This window comes from Mobula birostris, chromosome 5 (genome assembly GCF_030028105.1).
Source record: "Mobula birostris isolate sMobBir1 chromosome 5, sMobBir1.hap1, whole genome shotgun sequence".
Classification (NCBI taxonomy): domain Eukaryota; kingdom Metazoa; phylum Chordata; class Chondrichthyes; order Myliobatiformes; family Myliobatidae; genus Mobula; species Mobula birostris.
Genome location: NC_092374.1, coordinates 186,039,604 through 186,067,118, shown reverse-complemented (window position 1 = coordinate 186,067,118; position 27,515 = coordinate 186,039,604). Strand labels below are relative to the sequence as shown.

The 27,515-nt window shown below is 46.2% G+C and overlaps 1 protein-coding gene across 2 annotated transcripts; it reads right to left on the bottom strand.

Moving 5' to 3' along the window:
* On the bottom strand, positions 1–27,515 carry LOC140198129 (uncharacterized). 2 transcript variants are annotated; one of them, XM_072259075.1, is made up of 9 exons: positions 27,231–27,515; positions 15,143–15,451; positions 12,693–12,953; positions 7,783–7,884; positions 6,234–6,347; positions 3,838–3,945; positions 3,548–3,634; positions 2,710–2,808; positions 1–1,317 (listed from the first exon to the last, which is right to left on the bottom strand). In XM_072259075.1, exons 1-9 carry the CDS (start codon positions 27,286–27,288, stop codon positions 1,187–1,189), a joined length of 1,269 nt encoding a protein of 422 aa, XP_072115176.1. In that variant the 5' UTR covers positions 27,289–27,515; the 3' UTR covers positions 1–1,186. The 2 variants fall into 2 exon arrangements, with proteins under 2 accessions (XP_072115176.1, XP_072115177.1); XM_072259076.1 differs by lacking the exon at positions 3,548–3,634.

Below are 27,515 nucleotides of genomic sequence, written 5' to 3'. Positions count from 1 at the left end.
TTATATAAAAACAACCAAGCATTTATTAAACACGGATAAACGATAAGGAAAAAAACAAACGAAAACTTTAACTGGAAGTTAACAGGTACGCAGCCGTTCAGCAACCCATCACTCAGCTCTGGTTCTTAAAAGCGTTAAATGCGAAAACAGTTCTTAAAGCGATAACTTCGAAAGTCCAACACATTTACACGTTCAATTGGGAGAGACTTCTCTGGAGAAGGGTTTCTTCACAGATGAAACTTTCCTGCTGGTTCTGTCCACAGGATTCACGATGCCGAAAATAAACAGTTTAAATCGACTGACCTTAAATTCCTTTAGAGAGAGAGAGCACCTTTTTGCATGAACTCCTTGCTCTGTTTGGCAAGAGTTATCCTCGATGCAGGTCGTACTCCTCTAACGAAGACTCAATAAGTTCGATCCTTTATTAAACTGCCAAAAGATGCCGACTCCTCTCGATCCTGTACTTCGATAAATTCTTCACTCTCCCTTCTACTGTTGGAATTGAGTAAATCGACACATCCAGCAAAAATTTCCAGTCCAATAATATGGTATCTTGCAACCGAACGCAACACTCCGTTTTAAAAATGAAACTGCGTCACAAAAACAAACACGCAACAGAAACGGAGATACAGCACGTTCTACCTGGAAATCTACAAACTAAAAACCAACTGCGTCACCTGGGTCGACCCTTATATACTCATGGTGCACGTGTCATCACGTGACCTCACATCGGCGGGAAAATCACATCAGGTGACCTCCAAAAGACCATTACATCATTCTCACAAAAAAAAACAGATCTTCTTGCGCATGTAACAATAATCGTTGCTAACCGGTTTGATTCATCTACATTTATCTTACTGTATTGCATAGTTAGGAATAAATATTATTAGTTTATAGCAATACTAGACTCCAAAGTGTTTTCCATCTCTGCTGGTTCTTCATTCCGGTCACGGGGTTCGTGACACTATGAACCTCTGGATGTTTGGGGTGCAGGTCGATGGACTAGGCAATTGAAATGGTTCAGCACGGACGAGATGTGTTGTAGTTTTCTATGACTCCAAGTTGTTCGTATCCAGGCTTTCGTTTTCAACTGCACAGCTCTTCTCTTCGTTCTCCAGTACACAAGATCCTGTGACTCAGCATTTGGCTGGGAAACCAAGGTGTCATCAAGACTGAGTTCAGACTGTTAAGGCTTCGAACTGGGAATGTCGTCTGAAAATGAAGACTGATGTACGCTTTTTAAATCAGACATCAGAAGTTCATCAGAAGCTGTGGGATCTGGTGGGTCCATTTCAGAATTTTCCTTTCTGCAGGATACTAAAATGACAAAAGTGCATTTGTTACAGGAAGTAGGTGAATCCCAGTCAATCAACAGAAGCATCACACCAAGGGGAAGGGTGACAGGCAGAGAAGGACATGCCTACAGAGACTGCGGCAGACTGAGGAATCCAGGTACCAACTCACAGAGAATATTTCAATAACAGGCAATCTCTACAAGTTAACTGGGGAATGTGAATAGACAAAGTAGTTCTATAACTTCAAGAGTAACTGTATACAGATAGACCCGGTGTTACACAAGACTTCAGTTCCCAAGAGCTGTTTGTAAACTAATCTTTATGTAAAGCAGGAACATCTCTTTCCTGTAGCTACCCACATCACATCGCCCTGCCTACACATCCTCTAAAACAATAAGACATAGGGGCAGAACTAGACCATTTGGCCCATCGAGTCTGCTCCACTATTCCATCATGGCTGACTTATTTTCCCTCTCAAAACCATTCTCCTGAATTCTCAACATAAACCTTAACACCTTGTCCTTTCATTTTAATGATAATTTCCAACATTTACTCTAACACAACCATAATTAACTCAGAACACACACTGTATCTTGTACTATTGTAAACATTTCATTATTGCAAACCTGAAAAAAATTCTTTCTTAAGTTATGGGGCAATTTCTGTAAGACATGGGTTCTGGATCCGGTGAGCCCCCCTGTGCTACAGTGAGGTCACAGTATGTACCCCAGATTCTCTGGGCTGGGTGAATCAGTGTCCAAGAGAGAGCAGCATTATGAACACACAATGTATTAATTTTTAGGTGTAAATTAGTCAATTTCTAAACACATAAAATGAAATTTTGACAAACAGTAGGAATCTATTTTAACAAAATATCTGGTGCTGTTTCTTCAGTGTTGATGCCTTTATTTGCATCTTTGATTCCATCTAAGAAATCGATCCTTTACAGATTTCGCAGTAATGTAGTGGTCAGCACAATGCTTTACTGTACCAGCAACCTGGGTCCAATTCCCGCCACTGCCTGTAAGGAGTTTGTACGCTCTCGCCATGGCCGTGTGGGTTTCCTCCCACAGTCCAGAGACGTACCACTGCAAACTGTCCTGTGATTAAGTTCGGATTAAATTGAGGTTTGCTGGACGGCACGGCTCGAGGGGCCTATTCTGCGCTCTGTCAGACCTCTCCATCAGTCTCCACGGAGCCCAGTGGGGTATCACTGGAGTTCAGCTGGGAAGTTGTTCACTTCTACGTCCCAGCAGGAGTCCAAAACCCCACCTGCACGGCCAGCAGCTCCGTGAGGGAACTCAAGCAGAGCCCGGGAAACCCTCGTAGGAGCTGAAGCGGCTGTGAGATCGGGGGAAGGTCTTTACTCTGGGAAGCGATACAGCAGCTGCTGAATGGTTTGGTATTTACTTACGGTGTTCGACCATGAAGTTGAAGAGAAAGACCACAGCACCCACGATCACTGCTCCAAAGAATACCATCCAGACAATAAAGCTGCTTTCACAGCCTTGATCTGAAAATGTGCAACATGATGAAACTGAGTAAACTGACACCAAGTGCCCACATCCACAATACAATAAACATCCAATGCACCTTCCACAGCAAACTCACAGAGCAATGGCAAAGACAGGATGGTGCATGGCCCGTCCCTCCATGTACCTGTCCAGGTGTTAAACACTTCCCAGAGCTTCTGGTATTGTACCTGTCTCAACCTGTTCCTCTGTTAAATTGTTCCATACCCTGATCACACTCTGTTTTAAAAGAAACTGTCCTTCAGGTCTGTTTCAGATCTTTCCCCTCTCAACCTAAATCTATGCCCTCGTGTTTTCAACTTCCCGACCCTGGGGAAAAGACTGTCCAGCTCATCTCTGCCTTTCATAATTATTAACTTTTCCAAGTTCATCCCTTCTGTCTCCTAAGTACAGTCTTGCTTGGGTGCCTAACACTTTGAGACAGTACAGTAGTAAGTTTATGTATTGCTGCTGGAAACAAAGTTAAACAGATTTCATGCCATTTGTGAATGATGATAAACCTGAATCTGAAATGGGTCTCTACTGTGGACTGAGAGTGGGAAGGGGTCAGGGAGAGGGGCATCGTGGTTGGGGAAAGGAGAGAGGAGGAAGCAGGAAGCAGCAGAGAACCACTCTGCAGTGATCAATAAACCAACTGTGTGTGTGTGTGTATATAACAAAGAAAATGATCAAAACCATGCATTGCCATAAACAATGATGAAGAGCTCTAGGCAAACTCACAGTCTGGATGACTTAATAATGCTAAAAAAACGACTGAAGTGATGATCACGATGACATGAAGTCCAGCTACGGTCCTTTCCCAAATAGCTGTTAAATACAAAGTGTGACAATTACAGTGCATTAACCATATAACTATATAACAATTGCAGCACGGAAATAGGCCATCCTGGCCCTTCTAGTCTGTGCCGAACTCTTACTCTCATCTAGTCCCACCGACCTGCACTCAGCCCATAACCCTCCATTCCTTTCCTTCACTGAGAGGTTGTACAATGAATGACCCAGTCTCTTACCTGCCCTCTTTCTGAAACAGTCCAGCCTCTGGACAACGAGCAGCAGACCCAAAGTCAGAAGCTGAAGGGACACTGTGCAATAAACCGCTACTACGACAGGGTCCGAACCTGGGGAGCAAAGACCCCACAGCAATGGTCAGCGGTTCACTCAGTAATAAACGGGAAATTAAACAACAAGACGCAGGATTTCCATTCTGTAACTTCCCCAGAACTGTGCTTTATATACTGTTCCTGTAGAGGGGGCAATGCTGGATCTGCTTTTCACCTGCTTCACCTGAGGGTGAAACCTCTTGTTGGAAACCACTTTTTTAAAAATAATACTTTTTATAAAATTTGTACTTTTTAACAAGTATTACCCATGTGATGTAATTGTTTTAATTATGTAGCCTATTGACTAAATTATCACTAAGGAATTTCCTTCATCTTATCTATAGAAGTGATAGATTGTTCAGAAGTGCCATTCTTTCTTTTATTTCTCTTTATTCCTTTTCGTTACACCCCTTAGCATTTGTTCCCCTGAACTGCACTCTCACCAGCTGTGGGTAGACCAGACCAGGGTGAGACACTCGAGAGGCTCTCCTGGTCTCCGCCCCTCCACACAGTTCACTTTCTTCAGCTCAGCCCTTCACCCATCTCTGCAAAAGGAAACACAGATTTCTAACCTCACTCCACCTGACGGTGACAGACCTGAACCACCGGCTCTCCAGACCGACTCAGATGATGGGAGAATCATCACTGGGTTCACCACTGGTGCAAAGAGGTACGTCGTTGCAAACAGTGTGGGGGGGGGGGGTAGACAGCATTTCACTGTCCACCTCTCACTACAGAGACGCTGCCTGACCTTGAATGTTGCAAACATGTTTACGTGAACAATTCAAGCAGGTGTGCAGAGGTGTGGGTGGAGAAAAGCCAGGACACTCTGAAGTCCCCGTGGATGAAGTTCAGTGACTAACATCTGGAAGGCATCCTAGAGTTTGGAGCTGCAGTGATGAAAGAGAATGGCCCTGGGACTGCCCAGTGGTGGGAACTCCCAGGACAGCATGGTCCAATTAACTTGCAGTTCCCCTACCGGAAATTGTCATACAGGGAATGACATCACCGGCCAAGCAAAAGTGACTGATGCCCTCGTGCCCCATTGAATTTCCAGACAGAACATTACTTCTTTTCACTCTGGGGAAAAGCGATTCCTAATATTAAAACAAACAGAACAGTACTATGCAATTGACCCTGGCCCCAGGTCTCCTGGTCCCAGATGCCCCAACCAACACACATCAAAGTTGCTGGTAATGCAGCAGGCCAGGCAGCATCTCTAGGAAGAGGTACAGTCGACGCTTCAGGCCGAGTCCCTTGGTCAGGACTAACTGAAGGTAGAGTTAGTAAGAGATTTGAAAGTGGGAGGGGGAGGTGGAGATCCGAAATGATAGGAGAAGACAGGAGGGGGAGGGATGGAGCCAAGAACTGGACAGGTGATAGGCAAAGGGATTATGAGAGGATCATGGGGCAGGAGGCCCGGGGAGAAAGACAAGGCGGGGGGTTAGTTCACAATGTCACCTCTCCGGTCAAACTTGACCAACTTGGTAAAGTCGCATTTCACATCATCAGCCCAGTCAATCCAAGGACCAGTTGCATAGCACTCTACAGAACAGTAGAGCCCTTGTCAGATGGTGTTGTGTCCACCTCTTAACCTAGTCTAAGATCAATCGAACCCATCCCTCCTTCATCACTCTCCATTTTCCTCTCATCCTACATAGCTTTGCATTTTTTCTCTCCTCCAAGTGCCCAAGAGTTTCTCATATGCCCCTAATGTATCTACCTCTTTCACCACCCCTGGCAGGGTATTCCACACACCCACCAATCTCTGTGTATTAAACAAAACTGCCTCTAACATCTCTTCTATACCTATCTTAAAATTGTGCCTCCTTGTTTCAGCCCTGGGGAAGAAGTCTCTGGCTATTTACTCGATCTACGCTTCTTACCTTGTATAATTCTCTCAAGTCACCCCTCATCCCCCTTTCCACTGATGAGAAAGACCTAGCTCGCTCAACCTGTCCTAGGAGACCAGCTCTAGTCCAGGCAGCATCCTGGGAAATCACCTTGCGAAAGATTCCACCTCCTTCCTCCAAAAGGCCCACCACACATTCCTGTACAGCACCATGACCCAAATCCCACCAACTTCAGCCCCTGCAGGTTACCCCTACACACTGGCTCCCCGCACTGAACCAACAACTGTTTTCCAAGCTTTATAATTATGCCTTTAATTTACCAGTTCCTTCACATGCCTTCTGGAGTCCAGATACCCACCCTGCCTGTCCTTGGGTGCTGGACGTGAAGGTGGAGGGGTGTGCTGAATCCCACACTGATCAGAACAATGCACATGCAGAACATCACACACGTACCTTTCGTGGGGATAAGTTTGGTGAGGGTTGCGACACAGGTCATGAGGGTCGTGACGTAGGTCATGAAGGTACAGATACCCAGGAACTGCCTCAAGCATTTGACCCGCCTCACAGCTGCAATCAAGAAAAATCCAGAACAGTCCAAATGTGAGACCTACATAAATGGCTGGACACAGGAATCAGAGAGCGAGCTCGCGGTAACGGAGGTGGGACTCGGGATGAGTCAGGCTGCTGGTGGCACTCAACTCAAATACCAGCCCGGGGGTGGAGTAGCCACCAGAGCACTGGAGGAGTCTCAGAGCTGACGGACACTGGCAGCAAAGAGGAGACAGCAGAGAGGAGCAAAAAGCACCAGAAAACAGCTCATCTCGTAGTATGCCATCTGATTATCCATGGGCTGAATACCGAAAAGACAGATAGAATGCAGTCTCCCTGTGTGTGAGCCCAGTGGAGGAGGAAAGGACGCAATGTGAATCATGTGTGCATCATCCCAATGATTATGGGAGCTGGGGTAGCATTAACCTACAGCAGCCCAGAAGTTGCAGTTTCACCCTGAACTCTGCTGCGAGACCGAGGACTGGGTCATCACTGTACCCGGATGCTCTCGGGCACTAGACAGTGTTCTAGTCCAGGGTGGAAACTGTTCCCCAAATGGGGCTGCAGGCCAAAATGCCTGAATGCAGAGACACTAAGCAGTGAACAAGTGGTGTTTGTCCAGGGAGCCCACTGGCAACTGATGAACCAGTTTTGAGGGATCTTCCAGCATGTGGTCCGAGGGACACCTCTCCTTCCCCTGGTGCTTTTAATTCATTGGGGTTTTGCTGGTTGGTCCAGCATCTATCGGGACCCTCCGTTACTCTCCAAGAAGTGCTGCTCAACTGGGATTTGAAGAGCTTATGCGTATCAGAGAAGGAGGGAGGGAGCTGAGTGTGCGAGTGCTGTGCACGAGAGAAGGGCATGCGTGAGAGAGGGGGAGAGAGAGAGAGGCTATGTGTGACCCTTCAAATTCCAGCCCTGAAATTTGAATGCCCCAATACCTCCCTGTGTAAGTCAACAATTGTAATCAATCCCTCCTTGATTTCCTCACTTGCAGATCCCAGTCAGTTCAGATTGGCAACGACATCTCCTCCACAATTACCATCAGCACAGTTTGTGTGCTTAGCCCCCTCACTCACTCGTCTCAACTCTAAACTGATTCCACAACCTACAGACTCACTTTTAAGGACTCTACCACTCATGTTCTCAATATTATTTATTTAAATTATTTGCACAATTTGTTTTCTTTTGCACATTGGCTGTTCGAGAGTCTTTATGTAAAGGTTTTTCATAAATTCGAATGTATTTCTTTACTTTCCTGTAAAGGCCTGCAAGAAAATGAAACTCCACTTAGTATATGGTGAGCTCTACAGTACGTGCAGTGGATTCCAGTTAACTGGGCCATCGGTTAATCAGGGCAGCCACTTATTTGAGACAATTCTTAAAGAACAAAAATTAACTCGAGAAAATAACCAGGATTCCTTTCATTTATTTGGGACACAGTGATAAATACCTCTGTCTGTCTTCAGCAGCAAGCACTGCGAGCACTGCAAAATAGAAAGCACTGAAGAGATCACCGACAGAACAATTATTGCAACGTCCTCTTGATGAAAACCTGCAATTAAAAAATAACTTTGAACAATGTTACACAGAGATGACAAAGGGATTTGCTATGAATTGCAACAAGCCTACTGTTCCCTTCATCTCCTGCAGGGATGGGAAAGCGCCAGCCCCTGCCCCGTTTCACCAGCCTGTGACTTCACGCCTGTACCAACGTGCTCTACATGCCCTCTCAGGAGCACTTACTAGACAGCAACTTGCTGTGCCAGCCAAGAATGAACAACTTTGAGTAACATTCCAAACTGACAGAAGATGCAAAACTTGGGGCGTGATGGATATTCTTTCCCCAGGCCCAGAAGACACGTTGCTAACCCCGGCTCCTCAGCAAGTCACCTGACCAGGGATTAAGATGCAAGTCGTAGAAGAGCTACGTTACCATGGGACCACACGGTAGTGTAGTGGTTAGCACAACGCTTTACAGTACCAGCGTCCCAGGTTCAATTCCCACTGCAGCCAGTAAAGAGTTTGTACATTCTCCCCTTGACTGCAAGGGTTTCCTCCCACAGTCCAAAGGCATACTGGCTGGGAGGTCAATTGATCGTTGCAAATTGTCCCATGATGAGGCAAGAACTAAATCGAGGGATTGCTGGGCGGCACGGCTCGAAGGGCATATTCCACACTGTATCTCATAAATAAATAACAAATTAAAAGGAGCACATATCATGGCTTAGTGTGGTTATTTTTAGGGAAACAGATTACCAACTGTTACCATGGCTACCATCCACAGAAAGTGGCTACTCATCAGCAAAATAGAACGGTCCAAGGATTATGGTAGATGACAATACATTATTTCAATTTCTAACCACTACTCTTTGCTCATTGTCCACTGAATCAGGAGGAAAAAAAATGTCTTCAGCCTTTTGAACGGGGCACGACTGCGCAATTGCGTGGACGTCAGCCAGTGAGAACAGTGCGATGAGTTTAAAAAGAAGACATTTATACAGCGGTCATCGGAGAAGTGGGTGTCAGAGTACAGGGAGCTAGAGTAGGAAGGCTTTGGCTCAACGGGGCTTCGGCGATAATGGGTCAAGGTGATGTAGGTTATCTGCATAGAATACAGACAGAAAGTATGTGTGTGAGGCTGGTTTTCTGTGCTCGGTGTCAGATGTGGGAGGTCCTGGAGACTCCCAGCCTCCCGGACGGCCATATCTGTGCCAAGTGCATCGAGCTACAGCTCCTTTAGGACTGCATTAGGGAACTGGACATGCAGCTCAATGACCTTCGTCTGGTCAGGGAGAGTGAGGATGTGACAGAGAGGAGATATAAGCAGGTGGTCACACCAGGGCCACGGGAGACAGGCAAGTGGACAACAATCAGGAGAGGGAAGGGCAACACGCAGATGCTAGAGAGTACCCCAGTGGCTGTCTCCCTTAACAATAAGTACTCCTGTTTGAATACTGTTGGGGGAGATGGCCTACCTGCGGGAAGCAACAGTGGTCATGCCTCTGACACAGAGTCTGGCCCTGTGGCTCAGAAGGGTAGGGAAAGGAAGAGGCTGGCAGTATTGATAGGGGACTCCATTGTTAGGGGATCAGACAGGTGATTCTGTGGATGCAGGAAAGAAACGCGGATGGTAGTTTGCCTAACAGGTGCCAGGGTGTAGGATGTTCCTGATCGCATCCACGATATCCTGAAGTGGGTAAGAGAAGAGCCAGAGGTCGTGGTACATATCGGTACCAACGACATAGGCAGGAAAAGGAAGGAGGTTCTGAAAACAGACTATAGGGAGTTAGGAAGGAAGCTGAGAAGCAGGACCACAAAGATGGTAATCTCGGGATTACTGCCTGTGCCACGTGACAGTGAGTACAGGAATAGAATCAGATGGAGGATAAATGTGTGGCTGAGGGATTGAAGCAGGGGGCAGGGATTCAGATTTCTGGATCATTGGGACCTTTTTGAGCAGGTGTGACCTGTACAAAAAGGACAGGTTGCACGTGAATCCCAGGGGGACCAATATCCTGGCAGGGAGGTTTGCTAAGCCTATTGGGGAGAGTTTGTGAGGAGCAGATATGGAGACAGATTCTGCAGGGGTGTAATAATAACAGGGTTGTTGTGGGAGATTTTAATTTCCCAAATATTGATTGGCATCTCCCTAGAGTGAGGGGTTTAGATGGGGTGGAGTTTGTTAGGTGTGCTGAGGAAGGTTTCTTGTCACAATATGTAGATGAGCGTACAAGAGGAGAGGCTGTACTTAATCTGGTATTGGGAAATGAACCTGGTCAGGTGTTGGGTCTCTCAGTGGGAGAGCATTTTGGAGACAGAGATCACAATTCTATCTCCTTTACCATAGCATTGGAGAGGGACGGGAACAGACAAGTCAGGGAAACGTTTAATTGGAGTAAGGGGAAATATGAGGCTATCAGGCAGGTACTTGGAAGCATAAATTGGCAACAGATCTTCTCAGGGAAACGTAGGGAAGAAATGTGGCAAATGTTCAGGGGATATTTGCGTGGGGTTCTGCATAGGTAAGTTCCAATGAGACAGGAAAGGATGGCAAGGTACAGAAACCGTGGTGTACAAAGGCTGTAATAAATCTAGTCAAGGAGAAAAGAAGGGCTTACGAAATGTTCAAAAAACTAGGTAATGATAGAGATCTGGAAAATTATGCTAGCAGGAAGGAGCTTAAGAATGAAATTAGGAGAGCCAGAAGGGGCCAGGAGAAGGCCTTGGCAGACAGGATTAAGGAAAACCCCAACGCATTCTACAAGTATGTGATGATCAAGAGGATAAGATGTGGGAGAAGTGTGACAGTGGAAAAGTGTGTATGGAACCGGAGGAGGAAGCAAAGGTACTTAATGAATACTTTGCTTCAGCATTCACTACTGAAAAGGAGCTTGGCCATTGTAGGGTTGACTTGCAGTGGACTAAAAATGTAGATATTAAGGAAGAGGATGTGCTGGAGTGTTTGGAAAGCATCAGGTTGGATAAATCACCGGGATCAGATGGGATATACACTAGGCTACTGTGTGAAGCGAGGGAGGAGATCGCTGAGCCTCTGGCAATGATCTTTGCATCATCAGTGAGGACAGGAGAGGTTCCGGAAGATTGCAGGGTTGCGGATGTTGTTCCCTTATTCAAGAAAGGGAGTAGAGATAGCCCAGGAAATTATAGACCAGTGAGTCTTAATTCAGTGGTTGGTAAGTTGATGGACGAAATCCTGACAGGTAGGATTTATGAACATTTGGAGAGGCATAATATGATTAGGAATAGTCAGCATGACTTTGTCAAATCAGGTCGTGCCTCACAAGCCTGATCGAATTTTTTGAGGATGTGACTAAACATATTGATGATGGTAGAGCGGTAGATGTAGTGTATATGAATTTCAGCAAGGCATTTGATAAGGTACCCCATGCAAGGCTTATTGAGAAAGTAAAGAGGCATGGGGTCCAAGGGAAACTTGCTTTGTGGATCTAGAACTGGCTTGCCCACAGAAGGCAAAGAGTGGTTGTAAATGGGTCATATTCTGCATGGAGGTCAGTTACCAGTGGTGTGCCTCAGGGATCTGTTCTGGGACCCCCACTCATTGCGATTTTTATAAATGACCTAGATGAGGAAGTGGAGGGATGAGTTAGTAAATTTGCTAATGACGCAAAGGTTGGGGGTATTGTGGATAGTGTGGAGGGCTGTCAGAGATTACAGTGGGACATTGATAGGATGCAAAACTGGGCTGAGAAGTGGCAGATGGAGTCCAACCCAGATAAGTGTGAGGTGGTACATCTTGGTAGGTCAAATATGATGGCAGAATATAGCATTAATGGTAAGGCTCTTGGCAGTGTGGAGGATTAGAGAGATCCTGGGGTCCGAGTCCATAGGACATTCAAAGCTGCGACACAGGTTGACTCTGTGGTTAAGGCATACGCTGCATTGGCCTTCATCAATCATGGGACTGAGTTTAGGAGCCGAGAGGTAATGTTACAGCTATACAGGACCCTGGTCAGACCCCACTTGGATGACTGTGCTCAATTCTGGTCGCCTCACTACAGGACGGATGTGGAAACCATAGAAAGGGTGCAGAGGAGATTTACAAGGATGTTGCCTGGATTGGGGAGCATGCTTTATGTGAATAGGTTGAGTGAATTCGGCCTTTTCTATTTGGAGTGACAGAGGATGAGAGGTGACCTGATAGAGGTGTACAAGATAATGAGAGGCACTGATTGTGTGGATAGTCAGAGGCTTTTTCCCCAGAACTGAAATGGATATCATGAGAGGACACAGTTTTAAGGTGCTTGGAAGTAGGTACAGAGGAGATGGCGGTGTAAGGTTTTTACGCAGAGAGTGGCGAGTGTGTGGAATGGGCTGCCGGCAGCGGTGGTGGAGGTGAAAACGATAGGGTCTTTTAACAGACTCCTGGATAGGTACATGGAGCTTAGAAAAATAGAGGGCTATGGGTAAGCCCTTGATTGAGAGCCGTGTGGGCGGACTGAAGAGACTGAAGCCATTCTCTGTGGAATAGGGGAGGACGTGAGAAGATCTGATAGAGTTATTTGAAACCAGAGAGGTTGAGAAGTGGAGGATGTAGAAGGACAATGATTAGCGAAAGAATCCAAGCTGGTCAGGGTATGTTGTCGAATTTTGCCTCAACAATTGTTGTAATCGAGACAGATTTAATTGTGGAGCAGGAAAAGGGAGTAGGTGGATTACTCAGAGGTAGCACAGACAAGAAGGACCCAATGTCCTCTTTGCCGATTGCAAAATTTCTATGAACTTTAACACTTCCAGTGCTGACAGATTGATTTCCAAAGCTGGCCACTAAACGATGATGTCAAATTTACTCTCAGAATAAGATTTACAAACGAAACTCACCAGAAATGAATAGGGTGTGGTTAGCCTGGATGAAGCTGACTGGATTGGTTGCCGCGCAGGTATAAATTCCACAGTCATGTCTTGAGGCATTCATGATCATTAGAGTCCGATTGCCATCGATAAGTTGGTGAAACTGGGAGATTTCCGCTCCATTTTTCCACCATTGATACTTCTGAGGATCTCCACTGACGTTGCAGATGAGCCAGATAACAGAAGCAGGGAAGGAGGAGCTGGTCAATATCTTAGCTTCCAACAGGTTATCTAAAGGGCAGAAAGACTAGCTTTATTTGTATTTCAAAAACGTATCGTTAAATGTGTTGTTTTGTGATTGTGCAGTCCAGACGTGTTGACACGCTAACATAGCATAAACACAACTCACTAACCCTAACCGTACATGAATAAACTCTTGGGTTTCAAGCCAGGTGCAGGTATTGAATTTAACTGACGTTCCGATGACAAACTCTGCCATCTTCATCAGGAACGATGCCTGGGCATGTCTAGTCCAGTGGTATTTACACCCCTGTATTCCACCTCTCCTGAATGGTTAGTCCTCATCCAATCAGGTTTCTGCCGTCCCACCTTGCTTACAACTAAATTCCAGTTCTTAGCTAGAGGAAGACCTTTGCCTTGGATAAAATTCTTTACCTCTAGTTTTATTTCAAATGCTTCCTTCACTAGGTGGTCCGAAAAGCCATTGGTGTGGCACAGTTTTGTGCCGTCGAAGTCAATCCTATGGCCATTGTGAACACAATGTTCTGCCACTGCCAATTTCTCCAGGTAACCCAAACGGATACATTGCCTGTGCTCCTTGATATGGGTTTCAGTGGAAACCGGATTGGATGAGGACTAACCATTCAGGAGAGAGGGACAACAGGGGTATAAATACCACCAGACTAGACATGCCCAGACATCATTCCCGATGCAGATGGCAGACCTTGTCATTGAAACATTGGTTAAAATCGATACCTACAGCCGGCTGGGAGTCTGAGAACAGTTTATTCATCACATACGCCAGGAAAGCACTAGATCCTTTTTCACCATCCGTACAGTTCGGAATGTGTGAGGAAACACGCACGGTCACAGGGAGAACATACAAAATGCCTACGGACGGTGACGGGAATTGAGCTGCAGTCAGTGACAACTGGCGCTGTAAGGCGAATGTGATAAGCACTGTGCTACTGTGGAAGGGGCAGCAAGGCAAGGGTCACGATAATGTCCTGGCAAGCACAGAATGCAGATAGTGTGCAGTCAGTGCAGCCAAGATAGGTCACTAGGGAAGGCCTTTGGAGAACATAGCACAGCAGGGGACTGGAGCTATTTGGCACAGGGAGATCAGATAAGGATTCCAGGATCAGGCAACAACTATCCTGAATGACAATTAATTTTGCAAGTCAGGAACTTGAACATGTACCAGCTGGTCAATATCTGTAAAGCAATTCAATTTGTTCTGACAGTGGCATTTTCTCTGTTCAGACTTCAGAACAGTGCGGTGACAGGGGTCATGCAGTTCTCCCTGTGCACAAGTAAATAAAGTGTTTTTGAGGAACGAGTGTGAGTTTCCAGAGTCCAGTTAGTCAATGCCACATATTATGAACTGATGACTTGCAATGAAACCTCACTGCATGACATTTATTTCGGGATACGGTGCAGAACCAACCCTTCCAGCCCAACGAGCCACACTGCCCAGCAACCCACCTGTTTAACCCAAGCCTAATGGTGGGACAATTTACAATCACCAGTTAACCCACTAACCAGTACGCCTTTGGACAGTGGGAGGAAACCGGAGCACTGTGAAGAAACCCGCGTGTTCACAGGAAGGACGTAAAAACATTCACAGACAGCGCCGGAATTGAACTCTGAACTCCGATGGCATAGCGTCAAACTACTACGGCTGCTGTGGCTCCCACCTTTCATCAAATGTGTGGGAAAGGGAGAGCTTGCCTTTCAGCCACGTGTCTGTGTGGCTCACGTTCCAAGCTGGGATATGCCCTCAGCCGTACCAGGAATGGGACGGATGACCAATTAATAAGGTGTCAGGGCAAAGTGAGGAACAGCAATAACAAGGGCTATGTCAGGGCTAACAAAAATATTCGTGGGCTGAAAGGCCTGTTTCAGTTGTCATCTATGTCTCTGACTGAGAGGAAGATAATAGTCTAAAGAGCCAGTCCCAATGTTGATAAACCCACATGTATAATATTGTGCCAAAGTCTGAAGTACATATATATAGCTAGGGTGCCCGAGTACTGAATATTATGTCTTTCCAGTTACCAAGTAACACTTAATACTACTGAGCTAATAGTATTTGGCAACTGGAAAGACATAATATATCAAACTGCACAAAGTCTTAGGCACCCTGGCTACTGTATACATTTATGTGCCTAAGACTTTTGCACAGTACTGTACACGTGTTAAATAAACTTCAACCTTGAATCAGTTATTCATGTACTCACCGAAGAGGGACAAATGTATTATTTTCAGTTCACGGTCATCTACCTCCAAACTGTAATCTCCTTGGTCCTCGACTTTTAATCCATTTATCATCAAAGAACCATTGGAAAGAATAAAACCCAGGCGCAACTTGAACTGTTCACTGGGCTCTGCCCACTTCTTGTAATTCGGGATGTGATGTAAAATGGTGACAGGGCTGTTGTGGCTGCTCATGAATGTCCAAATGATCTCTTGCATCTGCGGGTTAACTTCGACTTCCGAATCCAGTAAAACTGATGAACCAAGCATTGCAACGGCATCTTCTCTGTTGACTGATGAGGGCAAGAAAAGAAAATGTAACTTGTTAAATCTGGGAAGACAGTGGTGAAACACTGGAACCGGGTGACAGAGGGTCAGCGTACGAGGAGCGTTTGTTGGGTCCAGGCCTCTACTTGCTGGAGTTTAGAAGAAGGTGGTCATGGGGGCAGCATGGGGAGGAAGAGAACCTTACTGAAACACATTCAATATTGAAAGGCAAAGATGGAGTGGACACGGAGAGCCGCAGCCTCAGAAATGAAGAGGGATTTCTTCAGCCAGAGTGGAGAATCTGTGGAATTCATTGCGATGAAATGGCTTTGGAGGCCAAGTCATTGAGTATATTTCAAGCGAAGGTTGATGGGTTCTTGATTAGTAAGGGTGTCGAAGGTTACGGAGAGAAAGCAGAAAAATGGGTTGGGAGGGATCTTAAATCTGCTGTGATGAAATGGCAGATCAGACTCAATGGGCTAAATGGCCTAATTTTGCTCCAGTGTCTTATGGTTGTATGACCAAAATTGAGCACCTATTACATTAGCAGATACAAGACCATTCACCACAGTTTAGAACCTGGTTCTGGTAGCCAATTTACACAAAATTAACTCTCCAATGTTAACTCAATCTAGGCTAAACTGTCAAAATATTGCAAAGGAGAAGGCAGCTTGGGTGCATGAGACTTAAACCAAATGGATTGTAGCTTTGGCTGCGAGGATGAAATAAAATACAACTTAATAATTCAGTTTGCCCAGTCTACCTCTGCCAAATGTAAACACATTTGACGACCCTTCTTCATGCCAACCTATCAACCTCAGCTGAGACCACAAGACATAAGAGCAGAATTAGGCCATTTGGCCCATCACGCCTGATCCGCCATTTCATCATGGTTGATCCCATTCCCTCTTAATCCCATTCTCCTGCCTTCTCCTCATAAACTTTCACATCCTGACTAATCGAGAACCTATGAATCTCTGCCTTAAGTACATCCAAAGAACTGGCCTCCTCAGCCATCTGTGTCAATGAATTCCACAGATTTAGCACCCTCTGGCTAAAGAAATTCCTCCTCAGCTCTATTCCAAACGGCCGGCTGGTGGTGTAGTGGCATCAATGCCGGACTTCGGAGTGAAGGCTCCCGAGTTCGAATCCAGCCAGCTCCCTTGCACGCTTTCCACCTATGCTGGGTTGAGCGTTGAGCGAGCAACTCAACCTCATAAAAATAAGAAAGCCTGCTAAAAAAACGGAGTCCGATGACTCCACCCAGAGTTAAGGGCTTTCAGATGGAGTCCCTCTAGTTTGAAGCTGTACTCTCTTGTCCAAAACTCCTCCACTGTAGGAAACATTCTCTTCACACCCACTCTATATAGACACTAGAATACTACAGCACAGTACAAGCCCTTCAGCCCTCGATGTTGTGCCGACCCATGTATTCCTTAAAAAAGAAACATACTAAACCCACACTACACCGTAACCCTCTATTTTTCTTTCATCCACGTGCCTGTCCAAGAGGTTCTTAAATACCCCTAATGTTTTAGCCTCCACCACCATCCCTGGCAAGTCATTCCAGGCACCCACAACCCTCTGTGTAAAAAACATACCCCTGATATCTCCCCTAAACTTCCCTCCCTTAACTTTGTACATATGCCCTCTGGTGTTTGCTATTCATGCCCTGGGAAACGGGTACTGGCTATCCACCCTATCTATGCCTCTCATAATATTGTAGACCTCTATCAATTCCCCTCTCATCCTTCTATGCTCCAAAGAGAAAAGTCCCAGCTCTGCTAACCTTGCCTCATAAGACTTGTTTTCCAATCCAGGCAACATCCTGGTAAATCTCCTCTGCACCCCCCATAGATTCCACATCCTTCCTATAATGAGGTGACCAGAACTGAAAACATTCAACATTCTTTCAACATTCAATAAGTTTCAATGAGAACACTCCCACATTCTTCTAATTTCCTGTGAGAACAGGCCCAGAGCATATAATTGCTGCTCAGATGATAACTATTTAATTGCCAAAATCATTCTTGTGAAGCTCCTCTGAACCCTGTCCTATGTCAGCAAATCCTTTCTTAAATAAGGGGCCCAAAGCTGCACACAATAGTCCGTGAGGCCTCATGTGCCTTATATATCCGCAGCATTACATCCTTGCTTTTATATTCCTGTCCTCCTGAGATGAATGCTAACACTATATTCACCTTCCTCACCACCAATTCAACCTGCAAATTAACCATCAGAGAATCCTGCATGAGGACTCCCAAATCACTTTACACTTCGGATTTTTGAATTTCTCTCCATCTAGAAAATAGTCCATTCTTTTACTACTTCTACCAAAGTGCAGGACCATACACTTCTCGACACAGTATTTCATCTGCCATTTCTTTGACCATTCTCTGAATCTATCTAAGTTCCACTGTAGCCTCTCTACTTCCTCTAAACTACCCACTCCACATTTACCCTATCTAGTCCTTCCAACATTCAGTGTTTCAAATAGATCCCCTAGCATTCTTCTAAATTCCAGAGAGTACAGACTCAAAGCTGCCAAATGCCCCTCAGACGTTAACTCCTTCAGTTCTGGAACCATCCTTGTGAACCTCATCTGGACTCTTCCCGAGATATGCGGCCCAAAATGGTTGCAATACTCCAAGTGCGTCCTGGTCGCCCCACTAAACAATAGACAGTAGCTGCAGGAGTAGGCCATTCGGCCCTTCGAGCCAGCACCGCCATTCTCTGTGATCATGGCTGATCATCCACTATCAGTATCCAGTTCCTGCCTTATCCCCATAACCTTTGATTCCACTATCTTTAAAGAGCTCTATCCATCTCTTTTGTGAGAGCATCCAGAGACTTGGCCTCCACAGCCTTCTGGGGCAGAGCATTCCATATATCCACCACTCTCTGGGTGAAAAAGTTTTTCCGCAACTCCGTTCTAAATGGCCTACCCCTAATTCTTAAACTGTGGCCTCTGGTTCTGGACTCACCCATCAGTGGAAACATGCTTCCTGCCTGCAGCATGTCCAATCCCTTAATAATCTTATATGTTTCAATAAAATCCCCTCTCAGCCTTCTAAATTCCAGAATATACAAGCCCAGTTGCTCCAATCTTTCGACATATGACAGTCCCGCCATCCCGGGAATTAACCTTGTGCACCTACGCTGCACTCCCTCAATAGCAAGAATGTCCTTCCTCAAATTTGGAGACCAAAACTGCACACAGTACTCCAGGTGTGGTCTCACCAGGGCCCTGGTGAGCCCTGGAAGGAATGTTGAGAGAATGTTGAAGGAATGAAAGGAAGGATGTTGAGGCTTTGGAGAGGGTGCAAAAGAGGTTTATCAGGATGCTGCCTCAATTAGAGGGCATGTGCTATCATGTGAGGCTGGATAAACTTGGGTTGTTTTCTCTTGGGTGGCAGAGGCTGAGGGGAGATCAAATTGAGGTTTAAACGATTAGGAGAGGCTTAGATAGAATGGACAAGGAGTATCTGTTTCGAGGGTTGTAATATCTAATACCAGAGGGCGGACATTGAAGGTGCAAGGGGGATGTGAGGGGCAAGTCTTTTTACTCAGAGAGTGGTGGATGCCTGGAATGCACTGCCTGGTATGGTGGTAGAGGCAAATACATTGGAGGTTTTTAAGGGATGATTGGTTAGGCACATGGATACAAGGAGGATGGAGGGATATTGGCATGGTCTCGGTAGGGGGGATTAGTGTTTGGGTACTTTTTAGCTCCTTCGGCCCAACATTGGCCTGTTCCTGTGATGTACAGTTCTATGTTCTATCTTTGTAGCATCCACAAACTTGGCCACAAGGTCATCAACGTCATCAACGTCATCATCCAGATTGTCAACATACAACGAAAAAGAAGTAGTCTCAACACAGACTCCTTTGGAACAGCACTAGTCACTGGCAGCCAGACTTAAAAAGATCCCTTTATTCCCATACGTCACCTCCTGCCAATCTGTCAATGCTCTGTGCCTGTTAGTATCTTTCCTGTAATTCTCAAGGCTCTTATTTTGTTTAGCAGCCTCCTGTCAAAGGCCTTCTGAAAATCCAAGTGCAAAATACTGGTATAGTTGACGGCTGCTTGAAGCTGGTGGGTACCTCAGACTGACAAAGTCAGAGGTTAAAGATCTCCGCAAACACTCCAGTGCAGGTCTTTAGTACTTGGCGAGAAGCTTTTCATGGGTTCACACTCCCGAAGGCTGCTCGCACATCAATCCCAAGAGATTGGAATCACAGGATCATCAGGGACTGTAGGAGTTTGTGGTGGTTCCTCCATGTTTTGATGGTCAAAGTGAGCTTAGAAGGACGTAGTCATAGTCATACTTTATTGATCCCAGGGGAAATTGGTTTTCGTTACAGTTGCTCCATAAATAATAAATAGTAATAACACCATAAATAGTAAAATAGTAATATGTAAATTATGCCAGTAAATTATGAAATAAGTCCAGGACCAGCCTATTGGCTCACGGTGTCTGACCCTCCAAGGGAGGAGTTGTGAAGTTTGATGGCCACAGGCAGGAATGACTTCCTATGATGCTCTGTGCTGCATCTCGGTGGAATGAGTCTCTGGCTGAATGTACTCCTGTGCCCAACCAGTACATTATATAGTGGATGGGAGACATTGTCCAAGATGGCATGCAACTTGGACAGCATCCTCTTTTCAGACACCACTGTCAGAGAAACCAGTTGCATCCCCACAACACCACTGGCCTTACGAATGAGTTTGTTGATTCTGTTGGTGTCTGCTACCTTCAGCCTGCTGCCCCAGCACTCAACAGCAAACATGATAGCACTGGCCACCACAGACTCGTAGAACATCCTCAGCATCGTCCGGCAGATGTTAAAGGACCTCAGTTTCCTCAGGAAATAGAGACGGCTCTGACCCTTCTTGTAGACAGCCTCAGTGTTCTTTGACCAGTCCAGTTTATTGTCAATTCGTATCCCCAGGTATTTGTAATCCTCCACCATGTCCACCCTGACCCCCTGGATGGAAACAGGGGTCACCGGTACCTTAGCTTTCCTCAGGTCTACCACCAACTCCTTAGTCTTTTTCACATTGAGCTGCAGATAATTCTGCTCAAACCATGTGACAAAGTTTCCTACCGTAGCCCTGCACTCAGCCTCATCTCCCTCGCTGATGCATCCAACTATGGCAGAGTCATCAGAAAACTTCTGAAGATGACAAGACTCTGTACAGTAGTTGAAGTCCCAGGTGTAAATGGTGAAGAGAAAGGGAGACAAGACAGTCCCCTGTGGAGCCCCAGTGCTGCTGATCACTCTGACTAGTTCATCTGGAAGCAAAGCCCTGTTCTTGCCTATGTCACCTGATTTAACTTTGTAAGCGGTGACAGTATTCAAGCCCTGTTGAGCATTCTTCGTTGATTCCTGTGTAGTCCAAAACTGCCAGTTCTCCAGTGAGATGGCTTTCTGGAGATCCTATGTGGACCTTTTGCAATTTTCTTGGCCGTCAACAGATTTTGAATCTCATGTTTCATCCAGGGCTTCAGCTTGGGGAAAACTGAATGATTTTGTGAGGACACTCTCATCTACAGCTGTTTTAAGTCCATTTCATGGTGTATTCATTCAGATGCCCAGATGAGTGACAGGTACATGCAGCTCAGAAAAATAGAGGGTGATGGGTAACCCTAGGTAATTTCTAAGGTAAGAACATGTTCGGCAGTTTTGTGGGTCGAATGGCCTGTATTGTGCTGTAGGTTTTCTATGTTTCTTTAAGTCCTCAAACACAACCTAGTCTAATGACTCAAAGCAATCCCTTAGCCGCTGCTCTGTCTCCTGCAACCGCTGCTTTGTTGTCCTAATCTCTGGAGCTTTGCTCTTTAGACTCTGCCTCAATGCAGGCAGAATGACAGTCAAGCGATCGAATTTACCGAGATGTGGTCTGGGCATGGAACATTCCTTATCCGAGTATAACAGTGCTTTGATGTGTTGGGACCTCTGGTGCTACAGGTTATATGTAGGTGGTAATTGGGCAGGGTTATCTTCAAAAAAGTCAGGTTGAAGTCTCTGACTATGATTTGAAATGCATTGTGATGGACTGTGTCTTGTTTGGAGATACCATCATGCAGCATCGTGATCGAATGATTACACTGGACAACAAAGATTATGCTTCCCGAATATGGTTGGGTTTATCTTGTGGATTCTGGGCTAGTGATCATGAAAATCACCTTGAGATTTCCCTATGATGTACCATATTTTGGAATCATCTATAGATGATATTTCAATTTATAATTCAAGTCATTTAAAATGTTGCCCACAATGTAAGTTAAAAAGTTTTCTATCTTGCCCAAGCATGGGCATACATTGGGTTGCCAACATGACCCACAACAATGGAAAGCAAGAGAAAATCCGCAGATGTTCGAAATCCAAGCAACACACAAAAAATGCTACAGGAACTCAGCAGAACAGGCAGCATCTACAGCAAAAAGTGGAACACAGAACATAGAACATAGAAATCTACAGTACATTACAGGCACTTCGGCCCATAATGTTGTGCTGGCCATGTAACCTACTCTAGAAACTGCCTAGAATTTCCCTAGTGCATAGCCCTCTATTTTTCTAAGCTCCATGTATCCATCTAAGAGGCTCTTAAAAGACCCTACTGTATCCGCTTCCACCACCGCCGGCAATGCATTCCACACACCCACCACCCTCTGTGTGAAAAACATACCCCTGGCATCCCCTCGGTACCTACTTCCAAACACCTTAAAACTATGCCCCCTTGTGTTAGCCATTTCAGCCCTGGGGGAAAAAACCCTGGCTATCCACACGATCAATGCCTCTCATCATCTTATACACCTCTATCAGGTCACCTCTCATTCTACATCGCTCCAAGGAGAAAAGGCTAAGTCCACTTAACCTATTCCCATAAGATACACCCTCCAATCCAGGCAACATCCTTGTAAATTTCCTCTGTACTCTCTCTATAGTACCCACATCCTTCCTGTAGTGAGGTGACCAGAACTGAACACAGTACTCCAAGAGGGGTCTCACCAAGTCTTATATAGCTGTAACATTACCTCACAGCTCTTGAACTCAATCCCACGCCAACACACTATATGCCTTCTTAACAACACTGTCAACCTGCTTTGAGTGTCCTATGGACACAGACCCCAAGATATCTCGGATCTTCCACACTGCCAAGAGCCTTGCCATTTATACCGTGTTCTGCTTTCAAATTTGACCTACCAAAATGAACCACTTCACGCTTATCTGGGTTGAACTCCATCTGCCACTTCTCAGCCCAGCTCTGCATCCTATCGATGTCCCGCTGTAACTTCTGACAACCCTCCACACAACACCCCCAACCTTTGTGTCATCAGACAGGCCACATTTCAGGCTGAGACCCTCTGTCAGGACTGGAGAAAAAAAGCTGAGGAGTGGATTTAAAAGGTGGGTGGAGGGGAGAGGAGAGAGAAACACGAGGTGATAGGATGAGGTAAAGAACTGGGAAGTTGATTGGTGAAAGACATACAGGGGTGGAGAAGGAGGGAGTCTGACAGAAGAGGACAGATGGCCAGGGAAGAAAGTAAAGGGTGGAGGAGCACCAGAGGGAGGCAATGGGCAGGCAAGGAGATAAGGTGAGAGAGGGAAAAGGGGAGGGGGAATAGTGAAGGGGGGAGGGGGTGTGTGGCATTACCAGAAGTTCAAGAAATCAATGTTCATGCCATCAGGTTGGAGGCTACCCAGACAGAATATAATGTGTTGTTCCTCCAACCTGAGTGTGGTCTCATCACGACAGTGGAGCGAGCCATGGATAGACATGTTGGAATGTGATGGGAAGTGGAATTAAAATGGGTGGCCAATGGGTCAGCCCACTTTTTCTGGTAGATGGACCGTAGATGCTCGGTGAAGCGGTCTCCCAATCTACGTCAGGTCTCACCAATATACAGGAAGCCACATCGGGAGCACTGGACACAGTATATAACCCCAACAGACTCACAGGTGAAGTGTCGCCTCAACTGGAAGGACTGTTTGGGGCCCTGAATGGTAGTGAGGGAGGAGGTGTAGGGGCAGGTGTAGCACTTGTTCCGCTTGCAAGGGTAAGTGCCAGGAGGAAGATCAGTGGGGAGGGATAAATGTACAAGGGAGTCACATAGGGAATAATCCCTGCTGAAAGCAGAAATTGGTCGGGCGGGCGGAGGAGAGGAAAGATACGTTTGGTGGTGGGATCTCATTGGAGATGGTGGAAGTTTCAAGAATTACGTGCTGGATGTGGAGGCTGGTGGTGTGGTAGCTGAGGACAAGAAGAACCCTATCCCTTGTAGGGTGGCAGGAGATTGGGATGAGTGCAGACGTGGGTGAAATAGAAGAGATACAGTTGAGGGCACTGTTGATGGTGGAGGAAGGGATGCCCCTTTCTTTGAAGAAGGAGGACATCTCTTTCATTCTGGAATGAAAAGTCTCATCCTGAGAGCAGATGCGGAGGAGATGGAGGAATTGACAGAAGAGTTGGCATTTTTACAAGTAACAGGGTGGGATGAGGTATAGTCCAGCTAGCTGTGGGTTTGTAACAGACTTCAGTAGATAAGCTGTCTCCAGAGATGGAGACAGAGAGATCGAGAAAGGGGAGGGAGATGTCAGAAATGGTTGAGGGCAGGGTGGAAATTGATGGCAGAGTGGATGAAGTCGACGAGTTCAGCACAGGTGCAGGGAGCAGCACCAATGCACTTGTCGATGTAGCATAGGAAAAGTGTGGGGTGGTGACCAATGTAGGCTTGGAAAATAGACTGTTCCATGTAGCTGACAAAAAGGTAGGCATAGCTGGAACCCATGCGAGTCCCCATGGCTACGCCTTTTGTTTGAAGGAAGTGGGGGAGCCAAAGGAGAAATTGTTTAGAATGAGGATAAGTTCCACTAGGTGGAGGAGAGTGGTGGTGTAAGGGTTGCATCTGGTGTGCACAAAGAAACGAACAGAATTGAGGCCTTCCTGGTGGGAGAGGGAGGTGTATAGGGACTGGACATCCATAGTAAAGATAAGATGATGGGGGTCAGGGAACCTGAAATCATTGAAAAGATCCAGAGCGTGTGAAGTGTCACAGATGTAGGTAAGAAGGGACTGAACTAGGGGGGATAAGACAGAGTGGAGGTCTGCCCATATGAGTTCAGTGGGGCAGGAACAAGCTGAAACAATGGGTCTACCTGGACAAGCAGGTTTGTGGATCTTGGGTAGGAGGTAGAAGTGGGAGGTGTGGGGTGCAGCCACTATGGGTTTGGTGATGGTGGATGGAAGATCCCCAGAGTCAATAAGGTTGGTGATGGTGTGGGAGATAGTGCCTGGTTTTCCTTAGTGGGATCCTGATTGAGGGGTAAGTAAGAGGAGGTGTCTGAGAGATGTCACTGGGCCTCAGCAAGGTAAAGGCCAGTTCTCCAGACAACTACAGCAGCCCCCTATCTGCGGGTTTGATGGTGAGGTTAGGATTAGTGTGGAGGGAGTGGAGAGCAAAGGATTCAGAAGGAGTGAGTTTGGAATTGGAGTGCAGAGTGTTAAAGTCCAGATGGTTAATGTTCCGTCGGCAATTGGCAAGCAGAATTCCAGGAAGAGGAGGAGGGTTGAAGATGGGAGAAGGTGACACTGGTGCGGGATGGAGCGTCCTTATCAAAGAAATAGGCTGGGAAACGAAGGCAGCAGAAGAATTCAGCGTCATGGTAGGTGTGGAACTCACTGAGGTGTGGTTACAGGGGGACAAATGCGAGGCCCTTACTGGGTACAGAACGTTCTGCCTCAGATAGGAGAAGATCAGAGGGAACGGGGAAGGCCCAGGATGGATGAGAGCTGGGATCGGTTTGGGGGGGTGGAAATGTCTGAGGAAAAGGGCGGTTTAGGGTGTTCAGAAATAGTGGGGTGAGAGGAAGATGGAGTCTCCGCAGACCCAAAACCAAACAACCCAATTGAGCCTTTGCTGTTTATTCTTCAGTGCTCAGCCTGAAAGCTGTGCTTCTATACAATGGCAATGTCCACCCTTCAATCCAATCTGCTATGCAATCACCTTTCAACACCAATCAGCTGTGTAATAGAAACATAGAAAACATAGAAAATAGGTGCAGGAATAGGCCATTCAGCCCTTCGAGCCTGCACCGCCATTCAGTGTGATCATGGCTGATCATCCAATTCAGAACCCTGTACCAGCCTTCTCTCCATACCCCCGATCCCTTTAGCCACAAGGGTCATATCTAACTCCCTCTTAAATATAGCCAATGAACTGACCTCAACTGTTTCCTGTGGCAAAGAATTCCACAGATTCACCACTCTCTGTGTGAAGAAGTCTTTCCTAATCTCGGTCCTAAAAGGCTTCCCCTTTATCCTCAAACTGTGATGCCTCATTCTGGACTTCCCCAACATCGGGAACAATCTTCCTGCATCTAGCCTGTCCAATCCCTTTAGCATTTTATATGTTTCAATAAGATCCCCTCCCTCAATCTTCTAAATTCCAGACAGTATAAGCCTGGTCGATACAGTCTTATATCATATGAAAGCCCTGCCATCCCAGGAATCAATCTGGTGAACCTTCTTTGTACTCCCTCTATGGCAAGAATGTCTTTCCTCAGATTAGGGGACCAAAATTGCACACAGTACTCCAGGTGTGGTCTCACCAAGGCCTTGTACAACTGCAGTAGTACCTCCCTGCTCCTGTACTCGAATCCTCTTGCTATGAATGCCAGCATACCATTTGCCTTTTTCACTGCCTGCTGTACCTGCATGCCCACTTTCAATGACTGGTGTATAATGACACCCAGGTCTCGTTGCACCTCCCCTTTTCCTAATCGGCCACCATTCAGATAATAATCTGCTTTCCTGTTTTTGCCACATTTATCCACATTAAATTGCATCTGCCATGAATTTGCCCACTCACCTAACCTATCCAAGTCACCCTGCATCCTCTTAGCATCCTCCTCACAACTAACACTGCCGCCCAGCTTCGTGTCATCTACAAACTTGGAGATGCTGCATTTAATTCCCTCATCTAAGTCATTAATATATGCATTATGATCAGAGGTTAAGGGAGCTAGGGCTTTATTCTTTGGAGAGAAGGAGGATGAGAGGAGACATGATAGAGGTGTCCAAGATAATAAGAGGAATAGATAGAGTGGATAGCCAGCACCTCTTCCCCAGGGCACCACTGCTCAATACAAGAGGACATGGCTTTAAGGTAAGGGGTGGGAAGTTCAAGGGGGCTATTAGAGGAAGGTTTTTTACTCAGAGTGTGGTTGGTGCGTGGAATGCACTGCCTGAGTCAGTGGTGGAGGCAGATACACTAGTAAAGTTTAAGAGACTACTAGACAGGTATATTGAGGAATCTAACGTGGGGGCTTATATGGGAGGCAGGGTTTGAGGGTCGGCACAACAGTGTGGGCCGAAGGGCCTGTACTGTGCTGTACTATTCTATGTTCTATATTTAACGCCCTCAAAAAATTTTGTTCTCTTTCCTCGTTATCTATTCTATATTAAATCTCATCCACCACTTATTGGCACATTCCACCGATTACTCTCTGTCCGAAGTCAGACGCTTTCTCCTCGCTGTTTACAAACACGCTGGAAAGACGAGACAACTTTCCCCGAGATTCACTGAACAAGATACAAGCAGACCTCTCACGTAACTATCAGGGAAGTTACACACAGAAAGTCTGAAATCGGGGCCCTTGGAACTTATTTGTCGGGGATGAACACACCCGGCTGAAATCCCACGCGGAAAACGTGAGGCGGATTTAAAAGTCATGCCGCCGACCGGATGCAATTCAACGTGACCATGCGTTTGCAAAGCCGACATGGAGGCTCCTTACCTTCGTTATTGCACACTCCATGCAGGGACAGCAGCAAAAGGCAAGCGATCGTCCACATCTCCGGCAGCCGATTAAACTCCGGGACCGCTGCTGCCCCAAACCTAAAGTGAAGTCAGGGACCCTTCAAAGCCCGGGGACCTCGAACTCTTCTCACACCGCGGGGCCAGAAACCAGCTGTTAACCAAAATAAACAGATACAAAACTGAAACCCCGCTGACAAGCAACCAAACTCATCTAAAATGATAATACTCATGAAAGCACTCCCTTGGTATGCGGCCCTGGGCG

Excerpts from the sequence above, each read along its gene's own strand:
- LOC140198129 (XM_072259075.1), bottom strand. The coding sequence starts at position 27,288 with ATGTGGACGATCGCTTGCCTTTTGCTGCTGTCCCTGCATGGAGTGTGC. Across the intron at positions 7,885-12,692 it reads CCACACCCTATTCATTTCTG|GTTTTCATCAAGAGGACGTT; the intron begins GTGAGTTTCGTT and ends TTTTAATTGCAG. Across the intron at positions 3,946-6,233 it reads CAAACTTATCCCCACGAAAG|GTTCGGACCCTGTCGTAGTA; the intron begins GTACGTGTGTGA and ends TTTGCTCCCCAG.